This window comes from Vipera berus, assembly GCF_964194415.1.
Source record: "Vipera berus genome assembly, chromosome: 5".
NCBI lineage: Eukaryota > Metazoa > Chordata > Lepidosauria > Squamata > Viperidae > Vipera > Vipera berus.
This window is the reverse complement of record NC_138207.1, coordinates 18,283,483-18,301,088: the sequence shown is the minus strand read 5'-3', so window position 1 is coordinate 18,301,088 and position 17,606 is coordinate 18,283,483. Positions and strand designations below refer to the sequence as shown.

General features: G+C 36.2%; 1 protein-coding gene across 7 annotated transcripts in view; it reads right to left on the bottom strand.

Annotated features, from left to right (window-relative positions):
• MECOM (MDS1 and EVI1 complex locus) overlaps positions 1-17,606 on the bottom strand; it is a 222,172-nt gene that overhangs the window by 19,816 nt on the left and 184,750 nt on the right. For 3 of the 7 annotated variants that reach the window (XM_081329179.1, XM_081329178.1, XM_081329180.1), the window contains exons 7-10: positions 11,453-12,815; positions 11,134-11,220; positions 8,640-8,727; positions 5,225-5,251 (exon numbers count right to left, since the gene is read on the bottom strand). In XM_081329179.1, coding sequence (XP_081185305.1) covers positions 5,225-5,251; positions 8,640-8,727; positions 11,134-11,220; positions 11,453-12,815 — 1,565 coding nt within the window. The remainder of the gene's footprint in view (positions 1-5,224; positions 5,252-8,639; positions 8,728-11,133; positions 11,221-11,452; positions 12,816-17,606) is intronic. The other 4 variants (XM_081329181.1, XM_081329182.1, XM_081329183.1 and 1 more) reach the window with 3 other exon arrangements.

Below are 17,606 nucleotides of genomic sequence, written 5' to 3'. Positions count from 1 at the left end.
GTAAGATAGAGGCACACAACTTTAGGCTACCTGTTCAGCACAGTTTATATGGGAACTGGTAGTGTGAGATTTCATCAACATGAATTAAACAAATTGGGTTTCTGCCTTTGAAACATAGTGGTGGATATTACCTCCCATCAGGATGCCAGGGTAAGGAGTGTAGTATATTTGGTAATCATTAAGAAAATAAAAGTTAATATGGGCTTTTATTTTTAGTAGAATCCCCATATTCTTCATAATTTCCAACTTCTTTAAGTAGCTCAATGAGAATGAGCTGTTTTTCTTTTGAATCAATCCACCTTGGAATAAAGCTAAAAATGGATAAAAGGAATGAAAGAAATATAGAAAGATGCTAAGGTGGAGCTGGATCACTAACCCAGTGGCGTCCATTTTATCAATATCAATTGATTCCAGGCAAGGATTTTCCCATCTCTATAGAGTTGAACTTGATTGTTTGTATGTTGTTTCTCTCCCTTCTCTGCCCAACGGAGAGCCTTTGTACCAATTTGTATTCTCTTGTGTTATTGCTGAGAATCACTAGAGCAGGATGAAAGCTATTTGGGCAGCCTTTCTTTAATCTCCTCTAGACTTCGTAGAGTAGCTCTTTGCCTCACTTGAGGCCAAAGGTCATAGTTTCCCCATTGGAACAGATGTTCCCAGACAAAGAAAATCAAAGGAAGGCTACTGAGGCAGAACTCAAGTACAGAGGGCATATCAGCAATTGAAGGGGAAGGAAACCTTACAACATTGTCATCACTATAACAATGACAGCTCACAAAAACTCAGAACTGTTCAGAATGGGAATATCTCTATCCTTAGTTTCTAAAAACAGAAGTGCAAGCATCTGAGCACTCCTGAAGAGTTATTTCTTTTAATCAGGATTTCTGCTAGGCATTTACAGTATCTAGCATTTATTCACTGGTTAACGTACTTTATCTTCATTATTTCATCTAAGTACCAATTTAATAGAGTCTGTCAGCTATCAATGTTCCACATAACTGATGGCAGTAATGGCTTCCCTATGTTTAAAGTGTACATGGTTAAGTCTTGAATTTGAGTCAGCTCAAAAATGTTGCTTCAATGAAAAGAAAAAATAATAATAGGGCACTTCATTTTGAATGAGCTTAGACCATTAGAGAAGAGAATCTTTGTTATGGTCACTGACTAGAATTCTAGAAATAAACAACTAAATAATTTTTATTTCAAATAAAATAAGGCAACATAAAATTGTAGGTAGGTTACTGGTTGATCAGAACATGTCACGTTTCACAGAGGGTGTAATAAAATTTAGCCACTTCAAGAAAACAAGTTTACTAATCTGATAAAAGTAACCATACATGAAATAAATCAGAATTGGTTAGATACTTCATCAGATAGACCAGAGGTCCCCAACCTTTTGGGCACCGGGGACCAGTTCCATGGAGAGAAGATTTTCTGCAGACCAGAGAGTGCATGGTTTTGTGGGCTGCCTGCATCCTATGGATGGGGCTTTGCTTGTTTGTGCGGACTGATTGCTGGTATGCTGCGGCCCGATACTGGTCCATGGACCGGGGGCTGGGGATCCCTGAGATAGACAGTAACAACACAAGTTCCCATTTCCTTGTAGCAGGTAAATAATTACAGGATATAAATGATTGATTCAACAGAACCTTTTCCACAAGGCCACCATCTTGACTTGTAAGAATTTGTTTTACAGTTGCAATCAAGAATAGCTGATAGGGGGACATTTAAATGTGCTAATGTTTGGCCTCCTTAACGTTTAAGTACAGATATTTAAATATGCTGCCAGCCCTTGGAAGCTAGATGTAATTTTTAGCTGGGAAGGACTGGTGTGCCCCTCAGTCAATGAGTCCTAATCTGCAGAAAATAGTAATCATGTAAGAATATGATTTATTTGATATTTATTTATTATATAGCACATTAAATTGTAGATCAGACCTCTAGTATTTGCAATAGAAATGACAACACACATTGGAAGCTCCATTCCCCATTTTTGGGGCTCCCAGAGCCCCCTAAGTAACAATACAGAAATCTGGTGGCAAACCTGCAATTTTCAGATTTTATTTTCAAAATGGCATTTTTAGATTTACAAAACAGAATTCCAAAGCTCCCTCTGTTCCAAGAAATCAAACATATAACAGCTGCAAATTTCAGCTCTATTCTCTCCAGTCCTTATCATTGAGGCAAAAAATAAAAAATAAAAATAAGAGCTCAAAAGCTGTGCATCCATAAGATAAAAGATAAGAAAAATATACACCTTTTGAAAGTAGTGGCACAGTTCAAGATATGCTGTGTAGTGTGTGTGTGTGTGTGTGTGTGTGTGTGTGTGTGTGTGTGCACGCACGCGCGCGTGCACGTGCACACATGAATAATTTCATATTATGGAAAGATTATTGTCCATCCACTGATTAATGGCAGCTCTTTAGAAATTTTAGAAATTTTGGCAAGGATCCTGTTCAATTCTTTGTTCTCTTATTCTTGGATTGTGAATTTATATATTTAGAAAATGTGCAATTGGAACTTTTTAGTTTAGAAAAGTGCCTAACAGAAATGTATATATTTGGACACTGCAGTGACATTTCAGGTTTTGGATATTCTCTGTACCATCTTTGAAACGTTTTTAAAAGTCCATGCAGAAAAAAAACAGAAAAAGAAAGAAAACTTCTTTTTCTCACTTTTAAAATAGCATTTTTTAAAAAACAAATTATCCAATAATACATCTCTGAGGATGAACAACAACCCTGGTACTTTGACAAAACGGTGAAAGTTATGTCTATCAATATATTTATAGACTGAGAAGTTGGAACAAACATCCCTATTTAGTAATAATCTACCTACAATTATCAGGACATGGGGACAAGCTGCAAGCTTCATTTCTTAAGCAGTACCTGCAAGCCCATTGTTGCATTTCTACCAAAAAATAATCTAAATTAATCTTCATTGTTAAAATAAACTCCAAAAGACTCCTAACCTTTTGTGGACTTTAAACTGAGATAATTTTAAGAAACAAGAAATATGAGTTATAGAGCAAAGAAAATGGGCTAAAGGAATAATGTCTGCATTTGTCCTCTTTATCTCATATATATACCTCCGACATGAGTAAATGCAATAGAGGAACCAAAATATCAAGAAACAATATTCAGCCCCACAACATGCTTCTGAATTATAGGAAACTCAGAGCAAATAATGGCATTTTGTCTAGCATTTTATCTTATGAATGATATATGATGGGGCAATGGTGACAGGAAAGATTTTATTTTCTCCCCTGCCATATTATGAAGCTATCTCTGCTTCTAATCTGTATTTAGTGATTTTTTAAAAAAGTAGATATTATGCAGCATTATAATTTTGATTAACCAAATAAAGAGTTGATTGTATCTGCACCCAAATGTTTAGAAAAGGAAGTGGTCTGCATTTCTATTTCCCTTTTAATCCCTAAGAGACCATAAACAGCTGGGTGACGCAAATCTATATGGACTCTCATTCACTCCCACTACTGAGAGCTCAAAAAAGCAGACATTACTGTAATTAAGGGTAGGGAAATATTTGTATTTATTTGGCTCTCAGAAATCAGGTTGGATACTATCAACTTTGGACATTCATATTAGAATTTATTTAAAAGGCATAGAAAAACTCTGATGGACATCAAGGGCAAATAGCCTGTGAAACACAAAAATAATTTAATATTGTTTTGTAAGCTATGGTTCCCATTACACGATCCTAAGATTTTATTTATACTAAGGCATGCTTGCATCACAAAAATGCTGAACTTCATAATTCATGGGAAAGGAAAACCTCTTCTTTGTCAAAGAAATAAGAATAATTATATGAGTATATGCAAACAGGAGCTGATGCGAGAGATTCAGTTGGGATTTTGTTTATATCTTATTTTAAATTTCAAACCTGTAAATGCAGAGAAGATCTGATTGCCAGGTTAGGGGTAAGATGGCTTACAATGTATTACAGTGGTACTTTATAAAATGTTTTCACTGTGTGGGGTTGTATTTGAAATGGTTTTTTCAAGGAATATTTGAATGTAGGATTTTCTATCCAAGGCAAGAGCCTCTGATGTTATAACATGGTAGCACATATAACCAAGGAGAGAAGCAATCTAGAACTAAGGAAAAAATACTTAACGGTGAGAGCAATCAACCAATGGAATAACTTGTCTTTAAAAGCTGGTGCTCCATCAACAGAGACTTTCAAAAAGAGACTGGATGACCATTTAGCAGGGGTTGGACTAGAAGACCTCCAAGGTCCCTTCCAATTCTGTTATACTATATTCTATGTTCTATATATCAAGATATCTAGACGTAGCTGTGACACAGTGTGATTCACAGGAATGTTAAGTGTTTTAATGCATTTTTTGTGCATTACTCTGAAAAAAAATCCAAGACAAAATCCTAATGGTTACACATTAGTAGAATACATAATTAATCCCACCAGATAATAGACAGACAGACAAATACTCCATTCCGGTAGTATTTTTTTATGTTATCAAAACTACCAAAGCTCTAATTCCTGTAACCTTTCACCAAGCAAATGGGTGCATCATAGGGGAACAATTTTTGAACCAAGGTACCTCAAATGGACTAACTTATAGAATGTGTTAAAAATCTGAAGCCCAAGCATCCCAAGGAATTTGAAATTGGCAAATTTGAAATTTGGCAAATTTTATAAAACATTTTATGACAAACATTATCATAATCCAAATTGTCATAAAACATTTCTTGTGCTGACTCTGAATGTATCCTTACTTTTCCAGTGAAGACAGTACATTAGAAGCTCTGACAATGTTGAAATCTTTGTGGAATCTAGTAAGAGAATTTTGCTAGAGGTCATGCAAGGTTGATTGTAATCATCAGTGGGAGTTTTATTTTTATTTAATCTTAATACAGAAGAAAATAATATCATGCACAACTAAAACTGCTGTAAGCAAAGGGCTTTAGATAGTTTTGTAGCTCAACAAATCTATCTGAAAAAAATATCTATGCAACTTTCATGTGCAGTATTTTGTAGTAAATGTCCTTTTATTAGAACTTACAATTAATAAAAAATTGAGTAATTTGATGAAAATCAAAACAAATCCTTGCTATTATTTAAGAGAGCTAAAATCATTAATGAGGAAAGGGATGTATGGCATGGAGCAGATTATTATTGCATTATATTGTCTTATGCAATTTTGTTTACAATATTTAATTGAATAAATAAATAACAAACTTACCCAAGTTCTTTGATCCGGCATTTGGAACTGGGAGCAAAATTGAAACAGAAACAATAGATTATTCCTGCACTTGGATTCGTTATTGCATTAAATGCATAATTCATGTCACAATAAATATGACTTTCAGGTGTTAAAATTCTTTGTTTTTGCTACAGGAAATAACATGGTCATCCTTCTAAGCAAAGGTCACTTACGATCTGCAGAGACATTAGCTGTCATGCATCAGCAATAACCATAATAAAGGATTCTCTAAAGCAGATGATAGAAATTTGATTCACAAAAGAGAGAGGATTAACGGGATGAAAGAAAAGGGATGTTTCTGAACCTACATTGCAATTTTTAAAGAGGAAGCTGTCTCCAAAATGACAACTTTTAAAATCTACTTGTGATTTGAAATCTAAAGCTTGTGCCTTTCTTTTAAACTCTAACCTCTCAGTTCAAATAATTTTCTTTTTTATATAATATTTGTAATAAAAGTGTTAGCTGTAACTGTAAAAGATATTACAAATTAAACTAATTGTTTAGTTCTAACAATTTCCTAAAGATATAAACATTGGAGCAATGGGAAGATTGTTTAGCAAAATAATTCAACCTTTATATAAGTATCATGCACTTACATATCTGTGAATATGCATTATTAAATATATCTTAATATATCTATATGTATTATCATACTATCCAAACACTGAGCCTCCCTCCAGACAAATTGTTTCCTGAAATTAAAAATAAGATGTTATCTGTTCCCACAATGCAGTAATCATTCCAATTAGCTTAGAAGACACAGTATAAACTCTGTGTACTAATAGTTTTGTCTTTCCTTGCTACTCTGAATACCACAGCAAATGAAATGCTATGTGAAGCCAATGCTTCTTAATTATAAGGATGGCTCTGATTAAAATAAACACAGGGAGAAATTCTGCCTTTGTAACCAGCAATGTCCTTACTGTACTCATATGAATAAACCTATCAGAAGATAAGACAGATACAAACAATTTGACAATTATTATAAGAATGGATAATGGAATGGTGTATTTTCTTCCATTCTTCCTGTTTGTTCCCATTCCTCCAAATAGTCATCAAATTAGAATGAATTGAGTGAATTAGACCCCATTTCTGGTCTCTTTGTTTTTTTCTTTACTGATAAACAAGCCAACCAATTCAGATTTGTATAAAGACTATTTTTCTGAAATTGCCTTTTGTTCACTTCCATTAACTAATAGGTATCAAATTTTAAATTATAATCTGCAGCAGTTGCATAACTTACTCTATGAGCCAACCCCAACCCCAATTCAACCCATCAGCTGCTTGTGACAGTTCCCTAACTTTACAAATGTTTTATTTCCTTGCTGTGCTTTATTTTGCTGAGTGCTAAACAGCGCAAGACTGCTTCATAGAATATGAGTTGGAAAGAGATAAAGCAGAAGAGCAGATATATAAAAAAGCTCCAAAAGCTTATGCGGAAAAAGAATGCAAGTGAATGAATACCAAAAACATCAGGAATTAGGAGAGAACTTCATACTTGTTCTATAAAGTATAATAAGTCATTTACAGAGGAAGTTATTTGATTAGCATTTGATTAGCTTCTCATATTGTGGGGTAACCGTTCCCCAGGACAGTGGGGAATGACATGTATATTTTATAATGTGGTAAGACAGATTGTGAATACTTTAAAATGAGTTTTTCACAGTTGCTGTCCTGCATAAAATACTTCTAATGGGAAAAAGAAAAGGTCCAACACAATTTGGTTGAGAGAGGAGACCCCAGGTCAAGAGTTCAAGGAGATGACATGCCCTGTCTCTCTGGGTCATGACCACAGCTTGATCAAGGAATCAAAATTCAAAAAATGAACTTCAGTGTGGTTTTCTGCCACGATATTGGTAAGCTGGGCATCCTCCACATGTATGCTATTCAAGACACAGAATTCCCCATTAAGGTAACCATTGCTGAGTATTCTGGGAGTTGAAGTTCATATATATTCAGGTTGCCCAGACTGGAGAAGGCTGAAACTGAATAATGAACTTATGCACAGGCCCACAAACAGGCAGGATACTCCCCCTCAAAAAAACAAAGAAAAAAAAAATCAAACATATATAGGAAAATGCCTGAGAATTCTGTGAAGCACCGTTGGCAATTATCCCATTTCCTACAACCGTTTAAAGGACATGCTGATTTTCATGAGAGCTCCTAATATACTGGAGGTTGAACTTTGATAAATAAATTGCTATCTGATACTTAGCTTATCAAACCATAAAGAATGACTTAGGCAAAATATAATTGGTGCTAGTTCCATACCAATGCCCACATCATATCACTAGTATTACTGTTTTATTGGTAGAAATGCCTTTAGTCCCCACCTTTCTTTGATTCATACTAGAAAATCCCCATTTATGCTCTGGTCAGTAATGTCTAAAGGTTATGCAGACAATTTGTGACTCAATCAAGATTATCCATTGAACTACATGATCTAGCACTCTTGTCCAGCAATCTAGCTATTATAAAACACTAATCCACATATTTCTCTAGACTGTGATTGGCTGGCTTTGCATAGCACATTAAGCCATAAACCTCCTTTTACAACTGGATCCACCCTAATGCAAAATTAAATACAGTGCATCATGGCTTACTGTGATCTATGAAGCCATTCACTGACTTATATTTAATTGTCACACCTAAACATCGATCTTACTGCATTATCCATTTGTCAAAAATATGATTGGAGAAGCAACAGTTTTATACACAATATTTTTACGGCAATGCAAGATTGCATACGAAGCACATGAACTTACAGCTAAAAGCTACATACTGTGTTTTTTTTAAATATGGGGTACAGAAGCAGAATAGCAGATCACTGTTTATGTCCAAACTGATGTATCTGCTTACTACAAAGCTGTTTTCCAATTTTTATTCCTTAGAAAGTGCAACAGAATCAAGTACAGAATTGTTTAACTATTCCAGAGGCTGAGACTTTTAGGAGGTGCAAACAGAGAATGGTATAGATTGGCTTTAAAGACTTTGAGAAACAAGGAAAACTATAATAGCATTCAAAGATTGGCTAATCCCTAATGTGATTTTGAATTTTTTTCCTTATATTTTTTAAAGTCCAATAAAATAGATATTTGGGTACAGCCTAAATGACAGGGTATTTTAGAGAGAACAGATGCTAATTAGCCATAGAATGACACTGAGTACATGCAGACAGTTGACAGTTGACTAAATTATGTTCGAAACCTTCCTGCAAAAACAACATGAAGATTAAAACAATGCTACATGAAGGGGTTTTTTTGTCTCAAGTCACTAAAAAATGCCTTTTAGGAAATCTGACCTTGACTAAAATTCCTGTTGTTCCTGTGCACCTGTGCCTGTGAATCAACATGTTTGTTTACAATCTTAATAAGTATATGTAAAAAATACTTACTTGTGGATGAAATAAAAACCCTGGAGATGGTCTCAAATACTTTTCCTTTAAAGCTTCAAGTGGATCAGTTAACTTTCTTTTCTCTACTCTGCAAACATTAAAATGAGAATGATCTTGTCATGATTCAATCAAGATGGATAAATGTTGGATGATGGAGCAGGGGTTTTTTTTAGTGCCACAGATGAAAGATAAAGAGGAATAATTTTAATAAACAAAAGTTTATTGCAGGCAGTCCTTGACTTATGACCACAATTGAGTCCAAAACTTCTGTTGCTAAGCAAGGCAGTTGTTAAATGAGTTTTGCCCCATTTTATGACCTTTTTTGTCACAGCTGTTAAGCAAATCACTGCAGTTAAGTCAATAATAAAATCTTTAAACAAATTCAGCTTTGCTTGCTGGAAGCCAGCTGGGAAGGTTACAAATAGAGATCACATGACCTGGGGACAGTGCAGGCATAAATACATGCCTGTTGCCAGGTGTCCAAATTTTGATCAGGTGACCATGGGGATACTGCAATGGTCACAGTGTGAAACCAGTCGTTAAGTATCTCTTTTTTTAATGCTGTTGTAACTTTGAACAGTCACTAAATGGAGAGTTATACATCAAGGACTACCTGTATTATAAATGGATAGTCAGCATCCTGTAAAGCAGCCTCTCTACACATGTGTGAAGGGCACCAGGTTAGAAAAGACTGCTTTAATTTACACTAATGAACACACTGAAATTTTGACACTGTAGTTTTATATATGCATATAAGAAATTGGAACCTTCATAACTGAAACCAAAGGAAAACTAGGTTGATCCCTTATTTATATCATCATCATCACACCCAATTCTCAAATACTCAGAGTATTCTGAATATTTCACACTCAATTGAATGAAGATTCAGCTACCAGTCATATTGTTTCCCTCTAAACAAAATGATTAATTCATCACACAGTTCTTCCAAGCTTTGCTAATCATTTACAGAATAAGAAAAACATTAATGTTGCCAGATATTGTTACAGTTAAATGATTAAACAATAAACACCACTGTAACCAACCTCTACAGTGCTATGTGATGGAAATAAAGAGGTTTGTGGAAGAAACATAATAATTTCATTGGCATGCTATTTAGAAATTAGGTCTGAATTCCCCGAGTAAATATCTGAAGATTTGAAAACAACAAGCTGAGAGCAATGTACCCATGTTTATAATTTCAGGTTAAAGTGACACAGACAGACAGACAGACAGATATGGATGGGGAAGGGAAGGGAAAGAAAGGAAAAGGAAAAAAAAAGATTTCTAAGACCAAGAAATTGTCTGAGAGAGTGTTGCTGCATGAGTCACTAACAGGAAGTTTACTCTTGACTGAAAACTAACCGTTTTTGAAAGATTCAACTGGTAAACTACTGGGAAGATTGGTAACTCTGCTTAATATGAGTAACTGGGTAATCCAACCCAGAGAAATAACATATTTGCCTTCTATAGAGAACCATGATTGGAGAGAAACTAAACCATTCCAACAAATCATGCAGTGGGCAACTTTCTCGGATTTTTAAGGATATCATTAGAAGTTAATGTCATTGCACTAAGGTCTCCCTGAGGACCTTTCAAACTATAATTCTTTGCATTAGAAATCAGCTTCTTCATCTTTGGGCAATGAAGGACAAAATTCATTTTGTTGTATGAGAAAAAAGCATGAAAAAATAGAAACATTTACATTCTACATTGGTAACCCAGAAAAATTCTGAAATGTGATATCAATTGAATCTTTCTGCATGGGCTTGGGGAATTTTTCCCACCTGCTATGTGTCTTATGTTTAGGGAGAGTAACTTCCAGAATTGTTAACTACTATGGGGAGAGAGAATTCTGACAGTTGTAGTTCCAAATCATCTAGACCAGGGGTGTCAAACTGCCGGTCCATGGGCCGGATGTGTCATGCCGAAACTGTGCCCAACCCATTACCGGCAATGGAAAAAAAGTCACAATACATCGCGACACGTCACATAATGTTGCAAGTTTGACACCCCTGATCTAGACAAATGTTGTAGATAGATGGATGGATGGATGGATGGATGGATGGATGGATGGGAGGGAGGGAGGGATGGGGAGCAAGACAGAGAAAGAGAGAGAGAGAAGTAGATGATGTGGCTAAATCCTAAACAGTTGAGTAAATGAAAAGTTCAAAATTAAGAAAAAAGTGACATGCAAGGTCTATGCATATTTTTGAGATATAGTCAAAAATTGACCCAATTTATAAGTAAAATCCCTTTGTTAATAATTTTAAAAGGAAATCAGAGGAAAATCCATATGGAAACACTGTTTAGAAGATTCTGCATTTCCTTATATATTCTTGGGAGTTCAACCTGATTTTAGCATAATAAACAATATTGCTATGAAATTTCATTTGAATTGTCATGCAGGTTCTTCTGACATCAGCTGTATATTCTGCATAGCAGATGGGGATAAATACTTTCCAATAACTACAAACAAAGAAAGACAGAGTTTTACCCTTGGGTTCCACGTTGGGTTGCTATGGTACAATGTGTTTTGAGTTCTTGGGTGAAACGCCTTTGATTGCAGTGAAGGTTGACATTTCTAGTTTGCAAACAAAAGCAGAATTTGACTGCCAATTTTTAAATACATTCTTTCTCTGAAAATTATTTTTTTTTAAAAAAACATTAACTTGTGCTAAGGTAAGAAATATCTAAGATTCATTTCATATAGCAACTATTTCCACAATTTTACAATAATCAATGACTTGAGGACCCCAGGCCATTTTTGACAATGTGAGCCACCAAAAACCAAGCAATCATCACAAGTGGATTACCTGTAAATGGGATCCATAAAGAAAGGTGTAGGTCTTGCATGTTGTAAGGAAATATCAGAGGATTTCCTTGATTCGAGATCCTGATCTCCCTTCTTTCCCCCAAAGATGTGGTTCTTCCGAGGCTCAGTCTGTTTTGTGCCAGTGGCTCGACTTCTGGTGCCCATGCTCAAGTCTAGAGGTTGGTCCTGGCTGGCCACTGATGGAAGTGATGTTTTTGAAGTTACAGGAGTAAGTGGTTTCTCCTCCTTACGTTTAGTAGTAAGGTCAAAGGGAGACTCGGAGGTTCCCTTTAAAGTCTTCTTCCCTTCTCCTGGAGATTGAGGTTCCATTTTCAAAGGTAACGATCTCAAGTCTCTATCAGGAAATGGATACATTGACTGAGAGAATGCTGGAAAAAATGGGAGGGGAAACATGGAAGGGTAAGGTAAGGCTCCGACCTTTTTGTCCTGCAGCCCCACAAGTCCTGTCGAACCAAAGTATTTTTCAGCAATAGACGCAATGGCTTTTATAGAATCATTCACAGCTCCTGACACCGCAGTTTGTTCCTCTAAAGATGGTGAGAAGGTGGAATGATTGCTGTATTCTTTCTTATTATTTACGGAAGCCAAATTCTGCAGAGAGTTTACTTTGTCTTTGAACACTTTACCGTTTCCTTTACATTTCTCTTTATCGCTTTCAAGGTCACTTTCGAGATCAGAGCCAGAGGTGGTCTCCAGGTCACTCCCACTGGGGGTACTGACATCATCAAGGTCACTACTCTCTGACTGGTCACTGATCTTTTCATGTGGCCTCTCTTCGGAGGACCTCTCTGGTTGAAGCTCCAGTGGCTTATTTTCACTTAGGTTAGATGGGTGCTTATTTAGTGCCTTCAGAATCTCCTGGGTAGCTGGCAGTGTCTGAGGATGTGTCATGAGGGGACTTTGATTTTTGATTGTTTGATCTGTGCTTGGAAGTCCTTTAACAGGAGAACTAGCAGATATCAAAGGTGGCCTGTGATACAAGCCTGAAGGAAACAGGCCAGGGAAGCTAAAAGAAAATCCAGGAGCTGTTGGAAAGGTAAGACCAGCAGGATGTCTATTGGCGCCAAAATAGTCAGAAAGGCCTGGATTTGCATGAGTCATATTAACCATGGACGTTTTATCCATAGCTGGGGTTCCAGGAAGTGATATGCCTTGGCCAAAAAATCCTCCTGCAGCAAAATGGTTCTTGCCCTCACAAAACCTCCTGTGCTTATTTAAGGAAGACGTAGTGCTGAACATTTGTCCACAGTCTTTGCACTTGATTTGGGTTCTGCAATCAGCATGCATACGCTTATGACGGCAAAGGTTTGAAAACTGAGTATAGGATTTATGGCAGACCTCACCTGTGTGTAAACAACAACAACAACAACATATCTCAGGATTGATGGTAATTTTACCCTTCCCCATCACCCAGACATTTTTAATCCCATCCTTCTGTTTTGCCTGAGCATCTGAAAAAGTTTTACACTTCCAGAGGTCACTACAGCTCAGAGGTCACTACACTTACACTTGTTCAGAACTATTATGGAATTTATTACCTACATGCAAGGACAACTATTGCAGTATTTTGGCTGTAATTTTAGAGAGTTGTCTAAGTAAAACGTCCACTAAGCTCAAGGTATGAATAAACATATATAAGATTATGCTATTAGTAATACCCGATAGATGAATCTAAGAGCAGGCATCCTATCAAAACTAGTTCCAAACTCCAAAAAGAAAGAATATGGTTAGAGTAAATACAGTGAAAAGCAGAATAAAACATCAACTCCAATAAAGAAATCGTTATCACAGCTTTAATTTGCAGGAAAATCTATACTTACTGTAACTTGCTGCAATTTGCTTATGGCATCTTTTTGGGTATATTATATCATACTGTTTATAGTATGATTAAACAACATGTTAATAATTGGTAAATTCACAAGTACATTGAGCTTTGCATGATCATCTTAGGATATGAAACCATGATATAGTGGGATCTTGAACAAGTCATAGTCGCAGAACGAGATTTTATTTTCATCCTTGCTTGCAGGTTGCCTGAATGGCTCTATTATTTGCCCCATTAATTTGCATATGCAATGAATCTGATTTTTACCCATGAAAATAGGCATCAGCCTGTCATCCTATCCTCAGTATATACAATTCTTACCACTGCTTTAGTTATCCAATATAAGCACCATCTTACAAGATCAAGAAATATATATTGTGTAACATTGGAAGATTTTCTGTCCTCAGGTATCAAAAGTATTTTTTTAAAAAAACCAGGAAGTATGAATGGTTAGCAACACTGGAACCTGCAGTTGGCTTCAAAATCAGTTTTAAGCAACGCGAGCAAAATTTACACAGAATATTGTGACATTGAATTATATTGTTCAGAGTGCTAGTGATTCCACTTCTCTCCTTTTGGCTTCTGTCCTCTCCCAATACTCTGTTGCTACTCAGCTTGCTCAGTCCCAATTGGACCTGTTGTTCTTTATTTGTATTTTATTTCTTCCTGTGTATCCCAAGTCCGGCACTATACCCTTCTGGTGCATGGATAACAGCAGTGTGACCAAATGCAAACAAGGGCCTTTCACTTCATCTAGCATTAAAACAAGGACAATGCAGACCAGTAAAGAATGTTCAGGAGTAAAGGAACAGGAACTTTCTCCTGTGTGTTGTCACTCTCCAGAGACTACTGATGAATAGCAATAGCATTAGCACTTAGACTTATATACCACCCCACAGTGCTTTACATCATTCTCTGGGCAGTTTCCAAACTCAGCATATTTTCCCCAACAATCTGGGTCCACATTTTACTGACCTCAGAAGGAGAGAAGGCTGAGTCAACCTTGAGCCCCAACAGGACTGAAGTCCTGGCTGTTTGCGGGCAGACTTTGCCCGCAATATTGCATTCTAAACCCTGCGCCATTGGGGCTCAAGGGAATTCAGGTTGTAATGTTATGCCTACTTAGACAGGAGTGAGCCTCACGCTACTCAATGAGTGGTGCTTCTTAGGATTGTACTGGCAACCCTCTCGGCATCAGAAGCAGTGGGAATCATTTTCCTTTGATAATAAAACCCAACATCTTCCAGCGAAGAAGAACTTGGCAGAGTCAATTTTTAGTAAACTGCCTACATTAAGAGGCTCTTGCCCTTCACACATCAAAGCCATATAACAATGAACATTGTGCATTCCAAGACGCTCTTAACAATTATTTTTGTGGTTTCAGTCAGACTGACATAATTTACAATGGCTCTATTTTAAGCCTGTAAAGGAAGCTGAATTGAATGTATCTCATCCTGCACTCTTGGTTCCCATGAACTGTAATCACGTCCTCTTACTTCCAGTCACACCGTTGCAGATACTAACCTTCCTGCTCTTATAATGCTTACCCTTGAGAACCTGCCTGCTTGTTGTCTGTCTTAAATGTTTACCCATAGAGCTATCTGTTCCCATCATAACAAGAAAGATATCTATTGTTTGAGAAACTCCCGATTCCACCTGTCTGGCTCAGATGGGCTGCCTTGGCAATTCACATCACACAACAACTACGGCAACAATTGCAAGTTGGCTGAAGGCCAACAAAAATGTACAATTCAGGAAAAATGCTATTCCGATTTGTCAGCCAGTGTTCCTGTATTATATCTTTCATTCATGAGGAATGCTCTAATTAAAGAGTGCTTTCTTAAATCTTATTTGCATGAAGATTGTGAAATGAGGAGAGATGTTTCTTTTACTCTGAAAAAAAAATCATGGCAAAAGTTTTGGGATTTATTTTAAATTAAATTTGTTGGACCAGTGAGTTTACACTGATTGCTTTTGAAACCTAGTGCCTAGTATACTTTACACAAATGGCCTTCCATTAGGAATGGTAAGCTGAACTGTCAATTGGAGATTGCAATTGCTTTTTACGGCACTAATTCAGGCATATAAATAAACACATTTGTCTAAAGGCACTTACACTACTGAAACTAGATAGATCTCAGTCAGGGTTATTTGTGCAGAAGATTCCCACTATATCCAGAGTTCCTTACTTACTATCTTTCTAATTTAAAGAGCCAAAGCTTATTTACATACAAAAAATCATTAACAGCATGTAAATATGTAATTGCCTTTATACCCAACAATGGGGGATAAGACTAGAACTAACTATAGCAATGTAACTTGTTCCAGTAAATAGTCCTAACAACTTCCACAGGAAGAGAAAATCAATTACTAACACAAGTATTGCTACATTTATGGCCTTAAAGTCTGTTGCCCAATTAGCAGCCCGCTGAGGTGATAGGAGAAGAATGGGGCCTTTTAAAGCTTTCATGAGTAATCTCCAATTGTTTCATATAAGCAATGAAGCTTCTGACAAATAATTTTGTTTTTCTACTAGGGAAAGAAAAAGGATGGGACAATTAGTATGCAACACTACACTGGTTACTTATCGCTCATGTTTTTGTCACCTTGCTTTTGAACTACTGCAATGTGCTCTACATGGGGATGCTCTTGAAGACTGTTCAGAAGCTGTAGATGAAATCCAGAATCCAGCAACACACAGGGAGTTATGGGCATGCCTTGGTAGGCTCATGTAACAGCTCTGCACTGGTTAGCAGTAGTGCTTACTATCTCCTAAAAGCCCTTCATGGCATTGGGCCTTGTTAGTTGTCTCCATAGTAATATAAAATCTGATATTGTTGGAACATCTTGGTCTATCAATTACATAATGCCATCTAAGGATGCTCAGAAAGTTGGAGGGGAGTTGGTCATAATAATTTACTTCTGGAATGAATTCCCCATCCCCAACAGTTCATATGATATGACCCCCCCCCCACACTTGGATATTATTTAGATGAGTCATGAAGACCCGGCTCTTTCTCCAAGCCTTTGACTGTAGTGGATATCAGGTCCCTTCTTGGTTGTCTGACTTGTGAGTTGTGATGATCGTTTTCTCCAGCTGCATTTTGCATTATGCAATTGTTTCATTTTAAATTTTGCACATTGTGTATCGTTCAGAGTCCTAATGGAAGTGAGCAACTCATAAATAAAATAATAACCTTCCTGTTGCCCAACAGTATCTCATGGCTCACAAATGTATGTGGTGTATGTGAGGAAGTTCAGATGTCATTTATTCTGTACGTTAAACAACAGCTACATTTGGGATGGCTGGGAGAGAGGATGAAAGTAGGACGAAGAAGCAGCTATCTCCGCTCATTCTTACCCTACCTGGGTGTTCCCCAAAAGCTCTCCAGAATGCTGATACAGATTAGAAAATTCTCAGAGCAGAAATCCACAGGTCCACAAGGTTGCTTACTTTATATTTTAGCCACTTCTTCTCTAACAATTGCACCCAACCCATACTTTACTGCATTTATTGCCTGTCATGAAATGAGACAGCCTAATATACAATTTATTTATATCAATGAACACAAAGAAATTTAAGAAAGACCTAAAGCTCAGAACAAAGCACAGAAGCTAGTTTTAGGAAAAAGAGCTTGGGTGCCACAAATGGCCAATTTCTATAAAAGCATTAAGAATTTCTTAAATGACTCAGACAATATGTCTTGGAAGTTTACAAAGTAATGGCAATTCTTCCTTCTTTATCCTAATTTTGTAACCAAATCCTTAAAAGAAAGACAAATAAAAAAATATATAGGATAATACAAATCTAAATTCCCACAAATCAAAGAAAGCTTTGAAGCTGCCTTGTTTCAGTTAGGAACTATGTAGGATGGAAATGTCTCAAAGATTTAGAAAGAAAATTAGGATAGAATGATAGATATAATCAATTAGCTCCTTTTTCAGATGAGTGCATAAATTTTAGTACATAAATCCCTACCACACTTCTATTTTTGCTCTTATAATTTACTTTTTGACATTAATTTTAATTAATTAATTTTTGACATTAATTAATCCATTAATATCCTGATTTACTTCCTATCCTGACAAAATTTGGATCCATTTGGTGCAAGCATTACTTTATAACTGAAGCCATAAACTAATTCCTATATTCAATCTATAATTTTATATTTTCCCTGAATAAACTTCTCTATTCTCTCTGCATGGCTTTAGTTTTAATTTCCAACTCAGTTTATTTATCATTTTTTTAAAAAAAAAATTATCTTGATTCCACAATTCTTTTACCATTTATCTTTTTCCTACTACCTAC